The sequence below is a fragment of the Carya illinoinensis genome, chromosome 6 (assembly GCF_018687715.1).
Source record: "Carya illinoinensis cultivar Pawnee chromosome 6, C.illinoinensisPawnee_v1, whole genome shotgun sequence".
Taxonomy (NCBI): Eukaryota; Viridiplantae; Streptophyta; class Magnoliopsida; order Fagales; family Juglandaceae; genus Carya; species Carya illinoinensis.
In genome coordinates this window covers 33,485,914-33,511,514 of record NC_056757.1, presented here as the reverse complement: position 1 = coordinate 33,511,514, position 25,601 = coordinate 33,485,914, and the positions used below count along the sequence as shown (strand labels likewise).

At 36.0% G+C, this 25,601-nt stretch overlaps 2 protein-coding genes and 1 pseudogene across 5 annotated transcripts; 1 reads left to right on the top strand and 2 right to left on the bottom strand.

Annotated features, from left to right (window-relative positions):
• The first annotated feature begins 1,481 nt into the window (after positions 1-1,481).
• Positions 1,482-2,508, top strand: LOC122312916. The gene has a single exon (XM_043127589.1). The coding sequence runs from the start codon at positions 1,562-1,564 to the stop codon at positions 2,276-2,278; it is 717 nt and encodes a 238-aa protein (XP_042983523.1). The 5' UTR covers positions 1,482-1,561; the 3' UTR covers positions 2,279-2,508.
• Positions 2,509-15,361: 12,853 nt separating this feature from the next.
• On the bottom strand, positions 15,362-18,396 carry LOC122313341 (annotated as a pseudogene).
• Positions 18,397-18,544: 148 nt separating this feature from the next.
• Positions 18,545-24,271, bottom strand: LOC122313340 (probable E3 ubiquitin-protein ligase ARI1). 4 transcript variants are annotated; one of them, XM_043128242.1, is made up of 8 exons: positions 23,865-24,271; positions 23,187-23,219; positions 22,762-23,038; positions 21,372-21,852; positions 20,392-20,940; positions 20,152-20,312; positions 19,816-19,879; positions 18,908-19,098 (listed from the first exon to the last, which is right to left on the bottom strand). In XM_043128242.1, the coding sequence occupies exons 1-7, from the start codon at positions 23,997-23,999 to the stop codon at positions 19,863-19,865; spliced, it is 1,653 nt and encodes a 550-aa protein (XP_042984176.1). In that variant the 5' UTR covers positions 24,000-24,271; the 3' UTR covers positions 18,908-19,098; positions 19,816-19,862. The 4 variants fall into 4 exon arrangements, with proteins under 4 accessions (XP_042984173.1, XP_042984174.1, XP_042984176.1 ...); XM_043128241.1 differs by having other exon boundaries at positions 18,908-19,095; XM_043128239.1 differs by lacking the exon at positions 19,816-19,879 and having other exon boundaries at positions 18,545-19,098.
• Between the last annotated feature and the right edge of the window lie 1,330 nt (positions 24,272-25,601).

Below are 25,601 nucleotides of genomic sequence, written 5' to 3'. Positions count from 1 at the left end.
TAGCAAGTCCATGTATGGAATATGACTTAGCGGAAGCTACGTCCTACTACCATGGGGAAAAAAAACACTTTGATTAAACACACTTATATTATATATTATATGAGATTTTTAAATTTGAAATACTCAATAATCTGAGTTAATGAAACGTATAATGCACGTATATTATACTTAGGGATTCACGTCTTATGCACCTAATACAGTGTATATGTTAAGGAGAAAGAGAAAAATATAATAACTAATCTTTAATTACTTATTATTATATAAACTATTAAGTATTATAATTATTGAGATTAATAAATCATATAACAACATTGAATGCTATCTCTCTCAACATTTATGTCTTCATTTTATATGTCAAACCGTTAAAACAAACGGTGTTAACTTTAACGGAAAAACAAGAAAAACCGTTAAAACAAGATTTTCCGTTTCATACACACTTTTTATATATAGAAGATATATTCAAAGAATAAAGACAGGATATATATATTCCCCATTATAGAAATTAAAAGTTACGAACCCAATTAATAAAGATCGTGGTATGAATTATTATTAGAGGTCACGCATAAACTGAGATATTCCCTGCGTGCTTCCACAGCTGCATTGAAATTTTGACGTCTTAAGCATATGCATGAAAACGATGAATCTAAGAATCTGTCTCAGAGCACAATTATTCTCAGATTACGTACTTTATTATTATTATTTATAACTATTATTCATAAACTATTCAATATTTATATTCTTATTATTATTATCAGATCATCTGAGATATTTTTAATATCCAAATAGACCCTTAAACTTTTTCTCTTTGATATATGTCAAAACTTTATCACTCGAGATCTCTTAATTAAATTACCCGATTGAGTTAAATATATAGTTCAATATTATAGAGGGACAATATATCACACATCATGTAGATTTTGCAGCAATGGATAGTATGTTAATTAATTAGGTAGGGAGGGATAGATGTACTCGATCCTAAGTTAGAATTTAATGTTGTGTCTATATGTTTTTTGTATTGAACCTGCATGCGTTCATATCGATCAAGAAAATAGAAATTAATGATCTCAACAGGTAGATATTTTATGCTGCAATTTGGTATAGTAATGCTAAAACATTTTAGGTTATGTATAAGTAATTACTAGGTTAAGAAACCATGCATTTAAAGTAGTACTGGACAAGTAATATTCGTGTTCGATCGTTTATATATATTCTTAAGCAAGAAATGACGCAATATGCTCAATGTCTATGCTTCCTTACATTCACGTTGACGTGGAGATTCCCATGCACTCTCCCACCATGGAGCCCCCCAAAGTATAATTATTCCCTGCAATTGCTTCAACCACAAGCCAAATATAACCCCATGATTTTGGCATCTAACCACTTTTTAGTTCTCTGCACACTTTATCTAACATTAACCATGGTTTAAACACAACACTACTCCCTTTATATACATTACATACATATATATTATATATATAGCCCCATACTCCCTTTAAACATGGTGAATAGCGGCCTCCTAGTGCAGGGTGGTTCTTAGCTTTTCAGGGATCACACAAAAACCATGAAATACAATGAGATATCCCACATCAGCCACCCCCAACACAATCTCAAATTTGAGTACTCAGAATTTCCTTTCAAGTGTGATGGGTGCAAGGAGGTGGGCATAGGCTCGCGCTACAAATGTGCCACTTGCAACTTCGATCTCCACATGCACTGTGCGGTTTCTTCCCCAGCCATCTACCACCCTTTCTACACGAAGTGCTCCTTCCAGTTCCTCCTTCGCCCGCCGGGCAACATCCCGCGCTTTTGCAATGCATGCGAAAAGGACGTAACGGGTTTCGTGTACCACTGCAAGACGTGCCAGTTTGATCTCCACCCATGCTGCGCCAAGCTCCCTATGGTGCTCGACGATGGCGAAGTCAAGCTCGATCTGTATAAGAAGATGAGCGCAGCGTGCCACAAGTGTGGACGGAAAGGGCGGAGCTGGAGCTATAGATCTAGGTGCAAGAAATACAATTTGCACGTGGCGTGTGTGAGGGATATGCTCATGGAAAGTTGGCCGGATATATACATTGGACATGGAAAAGGCAGGAACTTGGATACAAGAATTCCTAGCCTTAAGAATACGCTTCAGAGCCACCACCGTAAGAGAAAGGGTAAGGCGGAAAAGTGTTGTGAGATGGCTGGATTGGCCTTGCAATTTGTTATATCAGCAGTGCTGGGAGATCCGACAGCTTTGATTGCTGGTGTTGTAGGGTCTTTGATGTCACGAGGATGATGTCCTAATTTGGTTGAATCGGTGTGGGATTTCGCGATGTTTGGTGCATATGTTAATGGGGTTATGAGTTTGTTGTTGATGCTGGTGAATCTGGATGATCAGGCCGGTACGTATAATATAGTGAACAATGGTCCTGTACATGTACGTACGTATCCAAAATGTAATATATGTATGATACCCAAGTTTCTCAAAATAATTACTTTTGTGAAATGTAATTATGCTTCGATAAAGGGTTACGTGTATTATATGATATGAGATGACTAAAGCAAGAACTAGGAGCAAACAATATATATATATATATATATCGTCGTCCGATGCCTGATCAAACTCTTCTCAGATACAGCGGCTGCCCTACACATTTTTTGAAATTTGAAAGGAAAATCTTTCGGAGATTTATCAAAAGTACTATTGACAGGAATTTCAAACCCAAGTTAATCAAACTGATTAATGAGTTACTTTTCGTCAGAATGGAATTGGTACCACCTTTGTCTCAGAATAGACGAAACTTTGAAAATGACGCGCACTGGCTCACTTATCACAATTCCCAGGTTCCCCTCCCATTTTAGGCCCAGCAAATTGTACTCAGGACCTACAAATTGGCCTAGATCGAGAAGCTAAGGTGTACACACACACAGACTCTGAGGAATTAAACCAAATCCAAACTGTTATCTAAAATCAAAAGTCACGATGATCAAAACGCAAGTCGTCAAAACTCCTTTGGAAGATTTGGTCAATAGGGATATTATATGTATCTAAGCATACATGAGTTCACTGAATACCACTTAATTTTGAATAGGAAGGAATTCAGGCTTTGGCCTTTTGGCTAATTAATTATTTTGTGTAATCCATAGTACAGTCATGGCTCATTTATTTCTTTCTGCATTGTTCAAAGGATGATGTCCAGCCCATGACATGAATAAGTCAACTCACAGGGGAAACCTCACTCCATACCAACCAATGGCTTCTAAGCATCCGCTACGTCGCTTGCCTAAACACTGATTACATCTTTAGACTACTTTAGGGGAAACTAGAACATCACGTATTAATTTATGAAGTTAGCTAGTTTGGGAGAATGCAGGTTAAATCTCTGCGGTACTGCAAAGAATTTAATAGATTTACTAGTTTATGTTAGCATATGAATAATATATTGAGCACCAAATTAATCAGAATCACGGCCAAGATCAACTTCAACTCATGTTGAAAGAAAGATCGGTCCCTAAAATATAAGAAAAGATGCTTATGATATATGGAGGAAAATCAAAAGGAGAGGAAGAAGAAGACACTACTGCTAGAAGTTCTTCTAGATACAAGACCTAACTATATTGCTTATAAAAGAAGTCAAGCACGTGTAGCACGCTAGGGGCGTAGTAGCATCAACATCATATCAAAAAGAGAAGCGCTTGGCGGCTTGGGATTTGTCATCAAACGCAGAATCTTTTCCTCGTCTCTATATCTCTCAAATTCAACAATTATCCTCTCTATATCTCTCTCTCTCTCTCTCTCTCTCTCTCTCTCTCTCTCTCTCTCTCTCTCTCTCTCTCTCTCTCTCTCTCACACACACACACACACACACACATACAGAGAACTATAAATAAATGGGTATATGTGCATCTGGTGAATATGGAAGGAAAGGTGGGATAGCCCCATTCTGGCCATCCACAGCCAAGCTAATTGACTTGGATGGAAAGCTCCAAGAGTTCAGACACCCAACCATAGCCGGACGCATCCTCTCCCACAATCCCAACTGCTTCCTCTGCTGCTCAGATTCCATGTACATCAACTCCAGCGTCCCTCTCATTCCCAAAAATGAAGAGCTACAGCTGGGACAAATTTATTTCCTGTTGCCACTCTCTAAATCCCATGTACCACTTTCTCTGCAAGACTTGTGTGCACTAGCCATCAAGGCTAGTTCGGCACTTGCTTATTCAGAACCTGCGTCTATGAGGTGCACATTTCCTTTTAATAACTGAAAACTATATTTTTGTTAGAGTAATCACAGAGATTGAAAATCTAAATCCCAAGACTGCAGCCTCACCATCAGCTCCCCAGATTGCAGCTGACACTTGTCAAGTTGGGAAAGAGTTGAAGATTCATTGCATAATTAATTCACTCTCTGTCAAGAAATACCAAGAGAGAAAGTATGCATCATAATCCCTCAAATCATGCAATGCACATGTGACGCCCCCAAATTCCGTTTGAGATTGGACGGACATTTGAAGCGTCGAGACATGCAACACAAGGTTACCTGCCCCCGTTCATGACATATAAGATGCAATGTTCCTAATATGCATCTAACATTATGCAATATTCGCAGCGGATAATTTTTTTCTTTAGCAATACTATGCACCAAATTGAAAATATCCCAAATGCTTAAAACATACTTCATACATAAAGACCCATTGAGTAGATCACAACATTAGTCCAAAATGGTTATGATCCAAAAAATACTAATGATGCAACTCCATTGTACAAGTAGTAATTTACATTAACTACTATATTAACATTGACGTTGCACCATCGCTTAGTCAACTGTGTCTAGTTGATCAGCTCCTGATTCTCCTTCAGGTCCTGTAACAAGATCTACCATTCGGGAGGAATGGTAGTTGGGACTACCAAAGTGAGATTTGATTACAAATCTCAGTAAGTTAACAAAAAACTTCCACACAAGCTAATGATGCATGCATGACAGTAAAAACATAAATGCATAATCAAATTCATAAGTAATTAAAGCATAACTTGGCGTACAACATAGCATAATTGACATAACTTAAATTGAAACATGAACTGAACTTGACTTGACATGAACTTGATCTGAAACTTGACTTAACATAAAAAATACATACTCCACAGTTGTTGTGGCCCCATGTATTCTACGTGTAAATACATACTCCACAGTTGTTGTGGCCCCATGTATTCTACGTGTAAATACATATTCCACAGTTGTTGTGGCCCCATGTATTCTACACAAACTTGACTTAACATGAAAAATACATACTCCACAATTGTTGTGGCCTCATGTATTCTACGTGTAAATACATACTCCACAGTTGTTGTGGCCCCATGTATTCTACACAAACTTGACTTAACATGAAAAATACATACTCTACAGTTGTTGTGGCCCCATGTATTCTACGTGTAAATACATACTCCACAGTTGTTGTGGCCCCATGTATTTTACACAAACTTATTCTTTAACTGCTTAAATACATACTCCACAATTGTTGTGGCCCCATGTATTCTACGTGTCACAATTGATGTGTCTTATGTAGTGTATGCGCCATAATTGCTGTGACCCCATACATAATTAATCAAGATGAAACGTGACTGGAATACGAAATGACTGAAGCTCTGACGTAACATAACGTGACTTGAACATAACTTGAAATATATGACCAACTTGAGATAGAAACATTTCGTAACATGGCATAACATATAATAGACAACATATTTAACATGACATACTTGCAACAGTGAATATTACATGACTTGACATACATGTAATAGATGGCATACTTAGCATGACGTACTTGTAAGGTACAGTAATACATGACAGAATATATTATGTAACAGATAAAAATTGATGACAGAATAAATTCTGTATAATAGACAATTACATGATAACTTGGCATGGCATGACATATATGATAACATACATACATACACTGTAGTTCTTTTACTTAGCACACATACACAATAGACTGCTAGTAAGTTAAAAGCTAACTTACCTCGATCTCCGTGTTTCTTATAAAACTTCAAGTGCGATCACGAGGAACTGTAATTAGTGATTCTAAAAATTAGAACTAAATCACTAATAATTTGAAATATGGAAAATACTAACTTAAAGAGTAAAATTTTCATTTTACTCTCTACATGTGGGAAAATGACCGTTTTACCCATAACTTAAGGATTTTGTATACTAATTCCAAAAGTTTCCAAAATTTACATTTCTCATGTAAATTTTGTCCTAAACTTAAATATCAACTCAGAAAAATTTAAAACAAAACACAACTATAAAGAACACACTATGGCCGAAACATTCATAGGTCATTTCCCTTGATTTTTGTTGCAATTCCTTCCAATTTCAAAACTCATGCTTAAACCAAAATTTTGCAACAAACATCTTCCAATCCTAAGTTCAAAACCATACTTAAAACATCCATTTAGAAAAAACTAATAATTAACACCAAACTGTTTTGTAAAAAGATCCAAGCACTTGAATCACAAGTTTTGACCTTAAATCAAAACATCTCCAAGAATTTCAAAAATCAAATCTTACTTCTAACATATTCATAATATCATCCTAACATCAACCATGCTTTAAATCATCAAACTAAAGTCACCAAAATCACAAAATAACATTTAGAGTTTTTGGTTTTACACTTAGTCCAAAAACAAAAACTTTTTCCTCAACTAGTTTTGATAAATCTCTTGATCTATGACTTATAAATATATGATCATTAAACCAAACCATTACATGGTTTAAAAAGATGTCCTAAAACATATACAAGCTTCTAATTCAAGATCACATGGTTAGAAATTAACCAAAACATAAATTTAGCCAAGAATATCCACACTTTGGCTTATCTGAATATCTCTTTACATAAAATTTCATATCTTTGAAACTAACATCAAATATCTTCAAAATAATAATATAACATGTATATAAGATGTTTAAGATCCTCCAATAAAATTATCAAAGTCATTAGAATAGGTTTAGACCACCAAAGAGTTAAACTTTCTCAAAACAGAAACTGTTTTTCCTCTTACAGTTTCTAAGTTTCTAAATCTAAGAAAATCTTTCATCAAAACCTTTAATCATGCAAAAATCCTCAACCAATAGTCATATATACATGTTAACAATACTCCATAAAAATTTCGGACCAATATCTATCCATTAGCTTGGTCAAAAACTCCAAACTATAACATATTCTCCAGTTTACCTCCCAGAATGACCTTTCTATAGTTTATACAATATTTGACTGACCAAATGATCTTCAAATGGGGAAAATAAGATATCCATGTAAACTAGACTAAAAAAGGAACAACTTATATGAAGGAAATTTTATGATAAAACACTTACAACAGCTTCGAAATTGGCGTGCAAAATACCTCCTAAAAGCTGTCCGAGAGAGTGTGTTTGATATTCTTTCAATGGAAAGTGTAAATGAAGATAATTTCGTGGGGAGAGGTGGCTGGAGATAATTATGGATGAGATATAGAAGAGATGAGGCTAGAGTTGAGAGTTGAGTGTAGTTTTCTCCTACCCAAAATATCTATAAAAGATTATCTCATAATATTCTATCCAATAGTATCTACAAAAAATCAACTTAAGATATTTTTATCTAATAATATCTATAAAAATCAACTCAAAATATTTTTACCCAATAATATTCATGAAAATTACCTCAAGATATTTCTTTTCATCCAATAATATCTACAGTTTTGAACAGACGTTTTGTCTGAAAATATGAAAAAATGTTATTGCGCCATAAGACTTTAAATAACCTTCCGAATCTAATGGCACAAACCATAATACATTTTGACACTTCTAACTATCTCCAATAATCAAAAACACACTTCTGATACCATAGTAAATAATAACACTAACTATATAGTTAGACAAAAACCTATACGATTAATGGATTCGTGAAAACTTATGGGGTTTTCACGAGGTTCCTAAAGTTAATAGAAATTTCACAATTGAATTTCTAGCGGGCTGTTACAGCACATTTGTAGTCAGTTTTGTAAATGCGTATATGTATCACTTGTAATTTGCAACCTCTCTCTCTCTCTCTCTCTCTCTCTCTCTCTCTCTCTCTCTCTCTCTCTCTCTCTCTTGTATCTCTGTTATAAGATGGTATTTATAAATTATAAGAGCACGTGACAAAAAAATGTCTGTTACATTAATAATTGTCATTCTCGTTTTAACATAAGGCCATTGATGCATTTTTAAAACTTTAAAATTCACGGGGTGAAGATTGTAATAAACTGTAATTCCTAATGGTGTTATCGAGGGCTGTGTGTTTAAAACCACCCTAAGTGTGTGTGAAACCAATCCACTTGCTCAACACCATCTCATACAGCATTGTTCTCTATTTTGTTGTATTAGGCATCAACCAAGACTCTGCAGCAAATGGCGCCACCCAAATCTCTGCAGTAAGGTCATAAATTGCTGCACTAAAATCAGAAATTGTAGGTGCTCTCTCCTATAAATAGGAGAGCTCAGTTGTGTAGAAAGAGTGGGCAAATAATAGAGAGAAAGAGAGGACATGAGAGAGAATTTGTAGAGTTTTATAATATCGTACAAATTCAGTAAAAGAGGCTTCAGTGGACGTAGGCAATTTGCTGAACCACTTAAATATTGTCTTGTGTGATTTTGGAAAGGCCAGAGGCGCAACATTTGGTATCAGAGTTTTGGTTCGCGCTGTCTAGAAATCAAATTGATCAAAATCAACTTTTGACAACTCCAGGATGTTTCTCGCGTTGAGATGAATCCGTTGCAGCAAACGGAGGTCGGAGGAGCTCACACGCACTCTAAAAAGCCGGAGAGTGAGTCTATGCACCTCACTCGTAGCTGGAGGACTGAGCCGCACGCTCCCACGCGCCACCACGCGCCAGAGGTAGAGGACGCGTGAAATCCACGCTCTACACGCGCTTCCACGCACTCAGGAGGAGGAATATGTGTGAATTGCACGTTCACACACCCTAGAAGGAATCTGCGTGTCCTCCACACTCCCACGCGCCCCCAGTCGCATTGCTTTAGCGCGTGCATCTCACGCGCCAGGCGATCAAGATCATTCGTGTTTCCAAATTCTTGTTGGGCTTGATCTAAGCCATTTGGAGTCCAATTTCAACGATCAAATAGTGCTTTTCAATTATTTGGATCATTCCAGACTCATTCGTACGGTTAGAATTTTGAAATTTTATTTTTAAAATTTTTTAAATTCAAATGGAAAGATCTGGAAGAGATAAGAGTTCTGAAAATGCCAGTAACTCTGGGCATCAGTCTACAATGTCAAATGCCAAATTTGAAGTTAAGAAGTTCGATGGAACAAGGAACTCCGGCATGTGGCAGTGTGAAGTCATGGACATTTTGATCCAACAAGAGTTGGATATTGCGTTGGACGGAAGACCAGATGATATGACTAAAAAGGATTGGAGGAAGATTAATATCCAAACTTGTAGTATAATCTAGTTATGCCTTAACAAAAAACAGAAGTATTTTGTTATGAGAAAGACAAATGCAAAGGAACTTTAACAGAAATTGGAGGATAAGTTCATGAAGAAGAGCATTGAGAGCCGTTTGCACTTGAAGAAAAAGCTCTTCAGATTCCAATTTCGTAAAGGTATTTCAATGTATGAACGTCTGAATAGTTATAACTTAATTCTTGCTGATTTGTTAAATTTGGATGTTGAAATCCAAGATGAAGATAAAGCTTTACTTTTGTTAAATTCTTTGCCTGATACATATGAGTATTTAATTACTACTCTATTATATGGGAATGAAAAAATTAGTTTTGATGATGTATGTTGAACCCAAGATTTCAAGTTTTGTGTAATTATATATCTACACATGGATTTTGATGATAACAAATGAATTCAAAGAATAAAAGAGTTTCAAACCCAAGTTGTCTACACAATGGAGTCAAGCACATCAAGGAAACAAGCATGAGCAAGAATGGAACACGTTCACATTAAAGTCATAGAGTAATGTTGTAAATCTCTTAAAAATTCAAAATTAGGATTAAGGATCAAAATTAATATTTTATCATAAAGCATTAAAATACATTTTCAACATGTGCATGAATATTTTAAAAATTAAATTTAAAAATTATGAAAGATGATTGATTGTCATCTTTCACATGTGCATTACATAATTAAAGGTTTGAATTTTGAAAATAGTAAAGATGATTGATTGTCATCTTTCACATGTGTATGTTTTATTTGAATATTTTCAAAATTGATTGATATTTTTTTTTTATTTATGCAAAAGGTAGATGTTTTTGTTTGAAATATTTAAAAAGTAAAGTGTGATCCTTTTGTCATATGCAAAAAGTAGAAAGATTAGGTTTGAAAATTTTGAAAAGTAAAGTGTGTTCCTTTTGTCATATGTAAAAAGTAAAATATTAGGTTTGACATATTTGAAAAGTAAAGTGTGCTCCTTTTGTCATATGCAAAAAATAAAATATTAAGTTTGAAATATTTGAAAAGTAAAGTGTGCCCCTTTTGTCATATGTCAAAAGTAAAAGATTAGGTTTGAAATTTTTAAAAAATGAATTATGTTGTCTTTGACAATTGAAAAAGAAGAACCTTTTATTTGAACTTTTTGAAAAAGTGAATGACGTTATTTTTGACATGTGAATCTTTTTAAATTTGAATATGAAGTTTCATATGTCTATAAATAGATCATTTGAGAGCTTTACATTTACAACACCAAGAGCATACAACATTCATTCAAAGCTTTCATTCTCTTCTCTAAGCATTGAGTCTTAATTCTTGTTCATTTTGAGAGATATAGTTTACACTGTATTGTTTTTATTCCACTCATTGAGGAGTGTTTTCTGATAACATACCCATTATCAGCTCTTGTATCAGTAAAATGGTGTGTATAACCCTTGTGCGTGTAGAAAGTGTTCTGCACAGGGAATAGTTGAATCACCACGTATAAGGTGATTATAAGTGTAGAGGGTGTTCTACACGGATCCTTTGTAGCGGTGTTGTTCAAAGGTGTAATAGGTTTCTATCTCCACCCGAAAGAAGTTGAATAGTGAATTTGGAAATTCTCAATGAGTAGCTTGAGGCGAGGACGTAGGCAGTGGGGCCGAACCTCATTAACATACTGAGTTTGCTTCTCTCTTACCCTTACTCTTTATATTTATTGCTATTTCGTATTTTGTTTATATTTTATATTGTATATTTGATTTATAATTGTTATTTTTTTAATACAACTCAATTCATCCCCCCTCTTGTGTTAGTCATCTGGGCAACAATGTATCTAGTTCTTTAACTAGCAATGAGTACCGCAGAAAAGATAAACATGTATAACTAGATACATCAAGTAAAGCGTTAACAGCAAGAGGGAGACCATAGTCAAGGTATCCCGAAAAGAAGAAAGGTTTTCCATCGAAAACCTGGGCCACATCACGTGATTCATTAGTCGGAAGAAAGCTCGCCAAAGACAAGTGTTCATTTTATCGCAACAAAGGACACTGGAAGAAAGATTATCCCAAGCTGAAGGGACAATAGCAGAATCAACTCATCACAGCCAATGTCGTGGACATAAATGATGATTCAGATTTTGCCTTGACAAGTTCATCATCCATTTGTCATTCCAATAAATGGATTATGGATTCTGGATATACCTATCACATGTGTCCCAATCGGGATTGGTTTACTGACTTCACAAAGATTGAGGGTGGAGCATTACTTATGGGCAATGACAGTGCCTGTCAGACTCAGGGAATAGGTAGCATTCAGTTAAAGCTGCATGATGGCAGCATCTAAACTCTGACAGAAGTTCGGTACGTTCCGGACTTGCGGAAGAATCTCATCTCACTGAGATCTTTGGATTCAAAGAGATTCAGAATCGCAATTGAAGATGGAACTCTTAAAGTACTAATAGGAGTTCAGGTGACAATAAAGGGTTTGAGGCAAGAAAACTTGTACTTCTTGCAAGAAAGTCCTGTTGATGGAAGAGCTTTTACATGCTGTGAGAAGCTAGATGAGACTGATGCCGACACCACCAGTTTTTGGCATATGCGTATGGGACACACAGGAGAAAAAGTTTTGTAAACACTAGTGAAGCAAGGCTTACTCAAAGGTGCCAAGACTGGTAAACTGTCTTTCTGTGAGCACTGTGTATTTAGGAAGTAGAGGCGAATCAAGTTTGGAATTGCTATACACAATATACAGGGTATACTTGACTATGTGCACTTCGATGTTTGGGGACTTACCCAAAATGCATCTTTGGGAGGTAAGCATTGGTTTGTAACTTTTGTGGATGATTATTCTCGCCGTGTGTGAGTGTATACGATGAAAAATAAAGATGAAGTACTGAAAATCTTCCTTGATTGGAAGAAAATGATTGACTAAGACCGGCAGAAAGATCAAGCGGCTCAGATCTGATAATGGAGGTGAGTACACTTCAGACCCCTTCATGGAAGTATGCCGGAGAGAGAGAATTGTCAGACACCTCACAGTACGAGATACACCGCAGTAGAACGGTGTGGCAAAACGGATTAATCGTACTTTACTAGAAAAAGTGCGATGTATATTACTGGATGCAGATTCAATAAACAATTTTGGGCTAGAGCTGTGACATATGCCTGCCCCATCATCAACCGACTACACGCAACTGCTAATGATGGGAAGACACCCACTGAAATGTGGAGAGGTACACATGCTACTGATTATGACTCTTTACACGTGTTCAGATGTCTTGCTTACTATCATACTAAAAAAAATAAGCTTGATTCTAGAGTCAAGAAAGCAAAATTCTGAGGTTTTAGTACTGGTGTAAAAGGGTATAAACTCTAGTGCATTAAGTCTAAAAATGTAATCATCAGTAAAGATATTACATTCAACAAATCTGAGATGCTTAAGTCATATAAGTATAAAGATTCCAATGAAAATAGCAATGATGGCGAAACATTAGATGATTCGCATAATGTAAAGATTATTGCTTCAAAGAATTTGGGAAAACATGGACAAGATAAGTTGATAGTCCAATCACAGTACCTCCATGTCAACCTGAATCAATAGCAACCAACAGACCAAGATGAGAGAAACATGTACCGACATGTTTTACAGATTATGTGACATATGCATTACCAGCTGAAGGAGGTGAGATCCCAACTACTTACAGAGAAGCCATACAATCCAGTGAACAAGTTGAATGGACAAAGGCGATGAATGAAGAGATGCAGTCTCTTCACCAGAACCAGACTTGGGAGCTTGTGTCGTTTCCACAAAGAAAGAAGACAATTTTCTGTAAGTGGATCTTTAACCAGAAAGATGATCAAGCTACTAAAAATAGAGTGCGATACAAAACTAGGTTGGTAGCCAAGGGCTATGCTCAGACAAAGGGAATTGACTATAGTGAAGTATTCTCTCATGTTGTAAAGCATTCATCCATTCGGATATTGTTAGCTTTGGTTGTATAATATGATCTTGAGTTAGCATAACTTGATGTAAAGACAACTTTCTTACATGGTGATCTGAAAGAGGAGATTTATCTATCTCAACTAGAAGGTTTCAAAGAAGCTGGAAAAAAAAAATGGGTATGCAGTTTGAAGAAGTCACTCTATGGCTTGAAACAGTCACATCGGCAATGGTATAAGCGATTTGACCACTTTATGATGGATTTGAAATATACTTGTTACCAATATGATCACTGTGTATATTTCAAAAAACTTGCAAATGGATCTTTCATTTATTTGCTTTTATATATAGATGATATGTTAATTGCATGTAAAAGCAAGGGGGAGATAAAATCGTTTAAAAACTCAGTTAAATCATCAGTTTGAAATGAAAGATCTGGGAGAAGCACGGAGAATATTAGGGATGGAGATTAGCAAAGATATGGTGAAAGGTATAGTTCACCTTACTCAGAAGTAGTATTTGAAAATAATACTGCAACGCTTCAACATCGACTCGAAGACGAAGCCGGTGAGTACTCCTATGACCCCATATTTTAAGCTTAGTGCATTGCAATCTCCTAAAGATGATGAAGAGCGGGACTACATGAGGAATGTCTCATATGCAAGTATTGTTGGAAGCTTAATGTATGCTATAGTGTGTACACGACCTGATATCTCACAGGCTGTTAGCCTAGTTAGTCCCTATATGCATAATCCTGAAAAGGTTCATTGGCATGCGTCTAAGTAGATTCTACGGTATATTTTAGGGACCGTAGATATTGGTTTGAAGTTCGATAAGAGTGAAGATAGTCTAATAATTGGATATGTTGACTCAGACTATGCATGTGATCTTGACAAACGCCGATCGACAACTGGATATGTGTTCACTATGGCAGAAGGACCAGTTAGTTGGCGATCAACTTTGCAGTCGACAATTGCACTATCATCCACTGAGGCTGAATACATGGTTATAACAAAAGCCGTGAAAGAAGTCATTTGGTTATAGGGATTGGTAACAAATTTGGACTTTAAGCAGCAAGAGGTTACCGTTTACTGTGACAATTAAAGTGCAATTCATTTGGCCAAGAATCAAGTATATCACTCTCGAACAAAACACATAGATATCCGATTTCACTTTGTACGTGAAATATTAGAAGAAGAAGATATCAAACTTCAGAAGATTGGCACTGAAGATAATCCAGCAAATATGTTGGCGAAAGTCGTCACAGAGATCTAGTTCCAACACTGTTTGGATTTGATCAGTATTGTACACTGATGAGTACCCTTGGGTGCATTGGAGCTTATTCGACAGCGGAAGTCTTTCATGTCAAAGAATGAGGTGCGTTCATTTGAAAAATGAATCAGTTTGTAAGCAGTCTGGTATGGCACACTTAAGTGGAGGGGGTGATTGTTGAAAACCACCTTAAGTGTGTGTGAAACCAGTCCACTTGCTCAACACCATCTCATACACCACCGTTCTCTATTTTATTGTATTGGGCACCAACCAAGACTCTGCAGCAAATGGCACCACCCAAATCTCTACAGCAAAGTCATAAATTACTGCACCGAAATCAGAAATTGTAGGTGCTCTCTCCTATAAATAGGAGAGCTCAGTTGTGTAGAAAGAGTGGGCAAATAACAAAGAGAAAGAGAGGACATGAGAGAGAATTTGTAGAGTTTTGTAATCTCGTACAAATTCAGTAAAAGAGGCTCTAGTAGACGTAGGCAATTTACTGAACCATTTAAATATCATCTTGTGTGATTTGGGACAAGCCAGAGGCGCAACACTAGAGCCTCTTTTGAAATTTTATTCCCAGACACCTGGTGGCAATAAAAAAAGACTGAATGACATATTAGAGATGAAAGGTGTGGTTGAGTTGGTAATGCGATTTTCTCAAACAAAGCACCTGGATTTGGCTTGTGTAAGACTAGAAGTCTAGAATCGTTGGATTAGGAAATACGGGATTTTGCATTTTGCATCTTCCAAAGCACACATATCGCTAATAACAAGTGATGACAACCGTAGGCCGTTGAAGAAAAACTCGATACACCATTTCACGAAGAAACGTGATACACAAAAAAGGTGAATGAAAACTAAATCGACCACACCCATAGTTTACATCTGGTTCTGCAACAACCGATGAGAATGGCACTTCAACTCTCTATTGTACAAGACACCAAGCTTCCCCATTTTCCTTCACTAGGACTCTTTCAGGTGCACAACGAATATCAAATCTCTTTTCCTCAACTGCTGGTCGCTGAAACAATCCCAAAACCTTGAAAAGAGTACTTTTTTTCTCAAAATTATGCCCAAAACCAGACAAGCTTAATACAGATACCACACCAATAAGAGTCAGTACTGTCTTACCTACTGCACTGATGGAAAAACCCAACCCTCTCCTTGAACCATGGGACCCGTTTAGCTCTTGATTTCTCTCTAGTTTGCTGATGTTCTTCACTTCATTTGATGGATCATGTGGGATTGTTCCATTTCCTACAGACTTACATGCAGAAGGGAATTGTGGCAGGTAGCCATTCTCTAGGTGAAGGGAGTTCTTTGGAGGGCGGCTTGGATATGGAGGAAGCAGGAGATCATTGCTGTGCTCTACCGTTTCACAAGCAAAAACACAAGCTTCATGTATCACTTCCAAATCCTCCCCTTTGTAATCTTTGAGCTTATCAAGTAACATCTTTTGGCTGTTTTCAATCTCAGCAAGGGCTAATTATATTTCGTATCGTTGTTGTCATTGCAAAGTCTAGGAATCAAAGACAATGGTTAAAACTTCAAACAATTGTCAAGATCAATTTATTAAAATCACATTTGTTTACATTGTACAAATATCCTTTCACTATACTGATGGAGATTTCATATTGGACGACTGAGAACTTTCAGCATAAATTTAATAATAAAAAGAACATATTCCAAATTTAAATGAGCTTGTATCCAGTAAGGCTAGTAAACATGCCAAGGAGAATGTCTCATGTTCGGCTCATGACAACTTTTATTGTAGCTTTGACAATATAACGGACATATGTTGGCATTAAGAACTATTATCCACTTAGCCAGCTCAGGAAAGGTGATTCAGCAGTGTGAGAGTGATGAGGGGCAGAGTGTGGAAGAGATCAAGCATCCATGAATCACTGTTGCCAACAATTTGACAAGCTAATAAACATGTGAGGCTAATTTCTGCTAAGTAAGTATGCTACCTAAGGGATGATAAATACACTCACAAATACTTATAAGAACTTCCCATTGACAGCAAGCAAGGCCACGGATACTAATTTAACATGGGTACTTTTCTGAGCATTCTTAGCCAGAACACCCTAAACACCTATGTGAGCTAATTTTGCGTAAATCTGTAATGTTGGATACTAACCCGTGAGTCAATGTTACCATACTTAACTTGGTATAATTACTCTCTATCACTCTGAAGTATTTGAATACAACTGCGCGGAAGCATTATTTGAGAGCATTCCTCAATGTTAAAATTAGTTTTGGAATATATGAAAGCAGCAAGAACGGCCCAACTTGTGTTTGAAGCTTTGCCAAGAAGCTTCTACTTGTTGAAAGCTTTGCTTTTAGAAAGAACTTGTATATTTTGGGAAGAGGTTTCGATTGATCAACCGATATGCCCTTAGGCACGACCATTCATAACATAGAAATCACACTTGAAAGGGTGGAAAATTAGCTAGAGCAGATATGGAGAAAAGAAAATAGTAATATTAGTACTAAGACAAACAAAAAGACATGCTTTAACCCCATTTCACATGCACCCTAAGCCACAATCATCAAACAAGTTCCCCACAAAAATTAGAGCAACCTCAAAACCAAGCACTCCAAATTACGGCACTTTTGCCCAATGGCAGCTCCACCCATCTCCAAATAAGTGTCAGTTGTGGTGTAACATCTGGGTGGAATCCCTCTAACCCCGGTTGCCGCCGGGGGTGGGAATCCAAATTGAGGGTTTTTGACAGAAAACCATAACCAATAGAAGGAAGGTTTGAGGCAAAACGAAAAACAACCTGCAATAAAGAGAGCTAGGCCTCAAGGGATTCGAGGACGTCAGAAATGTTCAAAAGTGTCTCCATTTCTTCTTCTCCTCCTCCCTTGTCTCCATCTTCTGGCTCGGGCACATTGTTTGGAGTAGCGGCTGCCATGTGGATGCAATTGGTTGATCCTGAAACGAAGTTCTGTCGCTCTTGCCAGCACTAACCCGATTCCCTCTTCCTCCATTGTTTGCAGAGCCGCCAGAAAAACTCCTATCTTTCTATCACTATTTCAAATCCAAGAGGTTTTTTTTCTTTTTTTTTTTGGGGGGGGGGGGGGGGAGTAAATCCAACAGATTTCAATTTGAAGGTGGCGCTCTCTCACTCTCAGCAGATTTCCCACTCAACTTCTTTTCTAATTTGTTGAGTGAAACACTGAAAGATCATTTTTTTTCCTTTTGGCAACCCAAAACTACGTACGTGTGATTCGAACTAAATTCTTCCTTTCTTTTTTATTTATTTTTTTATTTTTACTAAATTCATTTTCTTTTATGTTTTCTTTCTTTATTTTTCATCACCAATAAATTATCGATATGCATCCACTACAACAAAATAGTAAAAAATACATTAAAAACAGCGAAATTGCACCCAAAATAGATATCTTAACCCCAAAAAGAAAAAGAAAAATTGCACCAAGCTAATCCAGATCCAGAGCCGCTTGGCTGTTGATTGGACTCCTCTGTCATGGCGCAACACCACCCCAACCAGAGAAATCCGCACTCTCTCTCGGAGCTTATGGTTCAAACTAATAAATCATCCAATTTTTAACATTGATAAGATAATACACACAGCCGAGTTATCTTCCTCACACAAAAAGGACGTAGAATTTACAGTGAAATACCGTAATCAAATTCAAAATCTTCATTCTTTCACATTACATGTGTGGAACAGACAAAAAAGGCTACATAAGATGACAACTCTGAGAAATTCAAGACCTCATCTATCTCGATCGGCTAAACTCTGACCACTAGACCTCAAAAACCAGTTCCACAAGGAATCTCATAGTAGACCTATAATATTCTACGAAGCCAAACTGATTTATTTCCTTCATCTATGTAAAACATGGAACAGGCAGAAAGAATACTGTTAAACTAAGCATATAATAATCAGATTCAGCAAAATTGCCTTTACTTACAGCATCCAAAACTATGAAATTATCGCAGATGATGATGTATAAGATGGTTCCTCAAGAATTCATGTAGATGAATTTACATATCTATCGCCCACAAAAGCCCTATATAAGGCTATATACAATTTTGGATCTTGAAAAGGGGAAAAGGAAAGATGCAGGTACAAGCTGGATCTCCCAAATTTCTCTTCGAGAAAATCACAAGAAAAGTTATTCATGAAGCACAAGCCAAAAATGTGGGGATAATGCGATTAAGTTTAAGTTCATGGGTGTTATGATCGAGAAATGATCAATCCCATTTAAGTAAACGTGGGCTTATGTTAGAGCTGTACACCTGTTGGATTTAAATGAAGCCTACAACTATCACATTCAGTTCCTGTCGATGACCTCTGCTGGCATGTTTAGATCAAAAAGGCCACTTCCAACACCATCCTTTCTAGCACGCTTCCTGGAAGAGCATCCGCTCTCATCAGAACAACCAGATCCTGAAGGTCGATCAGATTCTGCTGTCCCACCAAACAGTTGAAGTATCAGAAAAAATCCTTAACATATGTTATGATAAAAAAACGAAGGTTCCATACCCAAGCTTTTGAATATCACATTATATGAATCCAACAAATTTGGACATATAAACCCAATCTTACAAATTTTAACCATAACTGCACATAACTTTGGCAGTGATTTTTTCTTTTTCTCAAATAAGGATGGTAGTTTATCATCCCAATAATAATTCATCAACTCTAGCAAAATTGGGGAAAATAAGACCATATCAGTGCATTTAAATAGAATTAGTCACCAGAACATTTCCTACAGTATAAATCGTCACAAAGTTCTGAGTACTTGGGCATGGATGTCAAATATCATGATAAACCTTATCAGGTCTACAGAATTACACTAAAGTAGGAGCAAAATTATTGTTTTGTCCAGATTAACTTATAAGGTATGTCCGACCACCATGCATGTATGATTAAATAAAGCAAGGCTAAAGATCAGAAATAAAGCAAGGCCAAAGCAAGGCTAAAGTCATGATTAAATAAAGCAAGGCTAAAGATCAACGCGGTAAGTGGAGAAATTAGGCTGCCTGCATTTTTTTTTTTTTAAACTCACATAATTTAGAAAGAAGTTTTTTTAAGGAAACGAACCTTATTTTTCTACAACGAAATAATAAAGGGAGATCAGAAAAGAAACAATTTACTGAAACTGAAAGAGCGTTTGCGACATACCAAGTTTCTGATAAATGCAACCATCAGCGAAAATCCATAGTCACATATCAAGTTTCTGATAAACCTATTAGAAGGGCTCGCGTCAAAGATATAATAGATGCTATGATTAAAAATACTACAGATGACAAGTCAAAGATTTTTAGCAACAGATCACACCATTTGATGATAACAATAACTTTTATCGGTAAACACCATTTAACAGTAACAATATAGAATGGGAAGGTGCCACAATTACTCTAAGTGATGATTAGATGTCCCATACAGTTCCTATTCGTCTCTAAGTACCTATTATAAGGATAACAAAAAAGTCAGAAGGAAATATCTAATCCATTTTACCGCTAGCCTCGTGGTCCGAAGGTAGATAGTTGTCCCTATTATTGGATTTCCAGCAAGCTGTAAGTTCTGATGCCCTCTCAATGCCCTTTGATTTGTAAGGAGCTATATTGTGGTTACCAAATTGGAGAGAACCCAACAAATCATTTTCAATGCACTCATACCTGGAAGAGATTTATAAATGCATGAGTTTCAAAAGTCTCATATAATCAAAGCTTTTGTGACAGCAATGCGGATACTCACAATTTGTGACAAAGAGTATCTGTGATCACTGACAGGTTGATGACTTGCATCCTTATCTCCATAACTTTATCCTCACTATACTGATCAAAGGGCTCCTCCAAAATCTTGGAAAGTTTCTCAACGTTTGCCTCAAGCTGCTGCTGCTGATCCTCAAATAAATGCTGCTTTATTTCACTTTCTTCCTTTGTCATCTCATCCTTGAACAGCTCATCTCCAAACATATAAAATGCAAATGGGTATGAATATGAAAGAACACGCCTGGATCTGAAAAGCCTGTAGAGCCCATTATTTACCCAGCTAAAATCTCTTAGCCTTGAATCTCTCTCTTCTGTAATTGACACCCTCTCTTGTATGGTCTCTTTCAATTTACTTTCTTGCTTGAAAGAGTCTGTGTGAGCTCTGTAGCGGTTATAATAATGTATATATCGATAGTGATCCCGCTTTGCACGTTCTGATTTTTTCTCTCCTTCTACTTTGAAGCGACCACAACTGTGGCCAGTTATACTTGACCAATTATGATCTCGGCCAGTGGCTCCGCCACATAGCCAACTGCATAAAAAAGAAAGCAGGAAAGCACAAAATTGCATCAGCATTAATAAAGAGACATATCAATAACTAAGGAAAGACCAAATGTGGTGGGAATTTGGTGTATTTGTGTTTGAGTGTCTGTGTATTGGGGGCTGGGGGAGAGAAGAAAAAAGTTTATCCAACCAACCCTAGCATAAAACCTCCCAGTCAATGTCACTGAAGAAAATTACAAGCTCTAGAGGGAGAGTGTAGTCAAAATGATAAAAGTTCATAATATGGGTGACAAAGCAAAAAACAAACGACAGGTAGAAGAGATGATGACCATATGAACCCAAACCAACATCAAGAAGCAAAGGGATGCATTCCTATTCGACCATATAACCAAATTCAGTCACCTTAAGCTATACATAGTCAGATATTTTAACAACAGCAGGAAAGAAAAGAGCCCTCACCAAAATGCTTGGCCACAGATACAGCTCACAAGGTTGCAACCACCATTCTTCTCTACAGGTTTGTGACACTTTGGACAAGGCTGTGTATGAGCTGTTATCCAATTAACTGTCTCTGATTCATCACGGCACTTCTTGACCCAAAGCTGCCACATTATACATGAACACGGCGAGTGTGCTTCTGATAAACAACTGAAACAAAACTGCAAACCACACGAACATTCTACCTCACAAAACTCATCATCCTCAATGCGTATTGCGTTCCCACAATGTGGAGCACTTGGGCACCATTTAACTCTCTTATTATCTTCAATATATGACTCAAGAAGAAAACGATCAAACTTCTCTGCCATATCAGGATGCTTTTTACTGACTAGATTTCTAACAACAGCTTCATCACAAATTGAATTGCATTTATGTGCCATGCACCTAATGCGCCTACTCTGGCCCTCATTTATCTTCACCATAAAATGCTCTGTCCAACCTAAAAAGATGAAACATCACCATAAAAACTTAAATCTACAATAATTATTGTAATGTGGAGGACAATAACTAATAAAAACTCATGATAACACAACCATCAAGTATAACCACATAGGAGACATCACCCGAACATGCTAACATGTTGAAGTATTACAACTCTTCAACAAGTAGACAAGGGCATGTTTGGATAAAGGGAGAATAGAGAAAAGGAGAGGGAAAAAACCACGTATTGGTTATAACTTATAATTAAAAAAACTAGTTAAAGCTACCATTGGAGCTCTTTGGTGTCAAAATATACTGCAATATACCTTTTCCCTCACAAGCAATATGGGATCTCATTTACCATCATTCCTCAACTTGATTCGAGGTGTTACACTCTCCCCTACCCAAATCTCTAACGTCCCACTCTTTGTGTTTTTTATTTTTTATTTTTAAGGGGATAGGCTTTGAGGGGAATTGTAGGGGTAAAATACCAAACAAAGCCCCTTTTTTCGCGTCACACAATTGGGAAAATTTGAAGGGAGAGAATATTATTGAAAAATTCAATGCTCACCTTTTTACCCTTAATAATTTATTAATATTTCAGCAACTTACCAACAAACACTTGTCACTCATCTCTCCCCGTTTTCAATTTTGCACAATACAATATCCTTTCCATTCTACAACCAAACAAGGGAAGTGATACCTATTCCCCTCAGCCCTTCTATAATTTTTTAAAACATTCAAACATGAGAAGGGAGGGCATTAAATTTATCCTCGTCCTAATCCTCTCATCACATCCCCCTCCAAAAACTCCTATGCATGGAGTAAAACTCAATCAGATAAGTCAGCAAATATAACAAAGACCATACAAATTCAGAACAAACTACACCATCACACAAGATATGCAAATAAAAGGTAGGGTGCTTACAGTTGTTGCAAAAACAATGGCCGCAGTCCACTCTTGTAGTCTCACCACCAGGTCTACCCTCCATGCAAATGTCACACATTACTATGGAAGGCAGCGATGAATCAAGATCTTGATGCCCGACCACCGTAACACCTGCTTCGGCAAATAAGCAAGCCTTCCCTTTCTCTACAAGCACTGCAACCAACCTCTCAACATCCCAGCGGTAATGAATAAGTAAAGTCCTGGCATGATGCTCCCTCAGAGATAGCATTTCCATTACACGACGCAAATCCTCCCTCTACATCAATGCATCCCAACTCAAAAGAATCAAAACCTTTGTTTTTTTTTTTTAGATAAGTAAATAAAAAAAAGAATCAAATCTATAAAACCTTAAATAAGAATATATCTTTTGAAAAACAGATCTATAAGGATAATTTTTTTTTTACCTGTGCGGCCAAAAGAGATTCTTTTGTAATCACCTGCGAAAACGAAAATCTTCAGGGAAACTTTTAAAATAAATCCCTTGACTAAAATAGCATGAAGACAAGAAAACATGACCAATTTCCAAGTTAGTTCATAACTCAATGAAACTAACAAAATTTCTATTTGCTCCTTCAAAGAGTTTTGACCCGTCATTTTGAAAATTTGACAAAAAAACATAAATATTTCCAAAGTTTTAGGTGCAACTAGCTGCAAAAACTTCAAAAGAAAACATCCACATCCAGAATACCATGTACAATGGAAAAGCAACAATAAAAACATAAACATACCCAGGAAAATGAAACCTTTATCAGAGTATAATTAGAGCAATTTCAAAGCTCTTGCTCTGGAACACACCCCCCCCGCCCCCCGCCCCCCCCCCCCCCCCCCCCCAAAAAAAAAAAAAACACCCCCAGCAAAAAAAAGGGCTTCCGAATTTCAAACAAAATCCACACTAATATGATCGATATAGCGCGAACATCAGCAATTTCCGGTCCCACACACTAAAAAAATCCCGCAGACCGTACAAACCGAACCAAAACTGGCACCAAAACTCGCCCTTTAGAAGGAAAAACAGAAATAAATAAAATACCGAATTTTGATGTTTCAATAACTTTTTTTTTTACTTCAAAAAAAAGGGATACCTTGGTTGTGGAACCCTTGGGAGGGGCACACTGAAACTCAGGCTCCTCGTTCTCGATGCCGTCGAGCGAATCCCGATCGGAGCAATAATTGTCCCCGTCGCTGGCACAATCCTCCATCGACAACAATAATGACATCGATAATTATCGATAACAAATATTATATAAACAACTAAATTACGATAAACGAATAAATAGGCTTATGTCTGCGCCAATTGAGGCGCCGATTCGAATATCCACTCGGATCGGGTGACCGGAGGGTGGAAAGTTGGAATATTCCGGTGGGATCCGATTGGGGATTCGGACGAGGTCGCCGGCGATGATAAATGATAATGGAAGGACAAGGACTACAGAGGAATCGTATCCGAGTGGAAACACAGGAAACGTCAGAGAGAAATAATAAAAGGGACTGTGGTTTATTTGTTTCGTGGAAATTAATCAAAGTACTATTGTAACGGCGTCGTATGTTCTCAGGTGATTGGCGGCTATTTTTTTTCTTCTGAAATAATAATAATAATAAAAAAATTAATAGAATAAGCGAGGAGTAATGCTGCTATTTATTATTTAATTTTTATTATCTTCTCATTATCTTATAATATAATATTAAATAATTAAAAATTATTTATTATATTTTATTTATAAACCTATTATTTAATACTATATCATAAAATAATAAAAATATGATAAAAAATAAGATGATAAATAGATTTTTTTATAAGTGACTATGCATATCAATATATACACTTATTTAATATAATTAATCAAAAAATCAGATTTTGATAAAAATAATATCAATCTAAATTTTTAATATAAAAATAAAAATATTGATATACAGATTATAATACGAATTTACTTGTACATTATAAAACTCAAAATAGCTTGCATACAATTACAGGTAAGAGTCGTATAATTATTTTATAATATATATAATTTATTATTAAAAATTAAAATTTTAATATAAATTTAATATTTGTTTTTAAAATATATATATTAAACAATACTTAGGCGTTCTTTCCAATACAATTTCTAATGAAATTTTGGGATACATTGAAAATTTAGCTTTATTTTCGCTGCATGACTATGTAACGAGGAAAAATCTATTTATCATCTTCACACTTCATACACCACACTTATTTTAATTTTTTTTTCATTTTTTCTATAATAAATATGTAGTGTGTGGATGATAAATAAAATAATTTAATTAGTTTAATAAGAATAAAATAAAATAAAAAATAAAAAAAATAAAAAATAATATTTTAATATATAAAATGTGTGGTGTAGGATGATGTGTAGCATTTCTCATGTAATGATTAGCCTTTTTTTGTAGAGGTTTTATTTTATTTTAGATGTAATGAATAGCCTTAAAAGATAAACCAATATTTGGAGAAAATTCATGATATTTATTTCCGGAGCACCTTGTGGCGTTTTGGATATCACTAAAATGATTAGAATTAATAATTTTTTCTTTATATGTAATATGTGACTCTGCATGATATTAATGGGTTAATAACATTTAGTTAAAAGGATCAAGTTAGGATTGACTACGTGCTAGTTTGATTTAACACGATCTAAAACCCCGATTCAATAATTAAGGGAAAATGCTACTTAACCCGACAAATGTGTCCCGACATGATTCCCGACATTTTTTTTTAAATTACTTATAAAAATGTGTTTTTGAATGATTTAATAATTTTTTTTTTTTAAATGTGTAAGGATATAAACAAATAAATTAAAATAAAA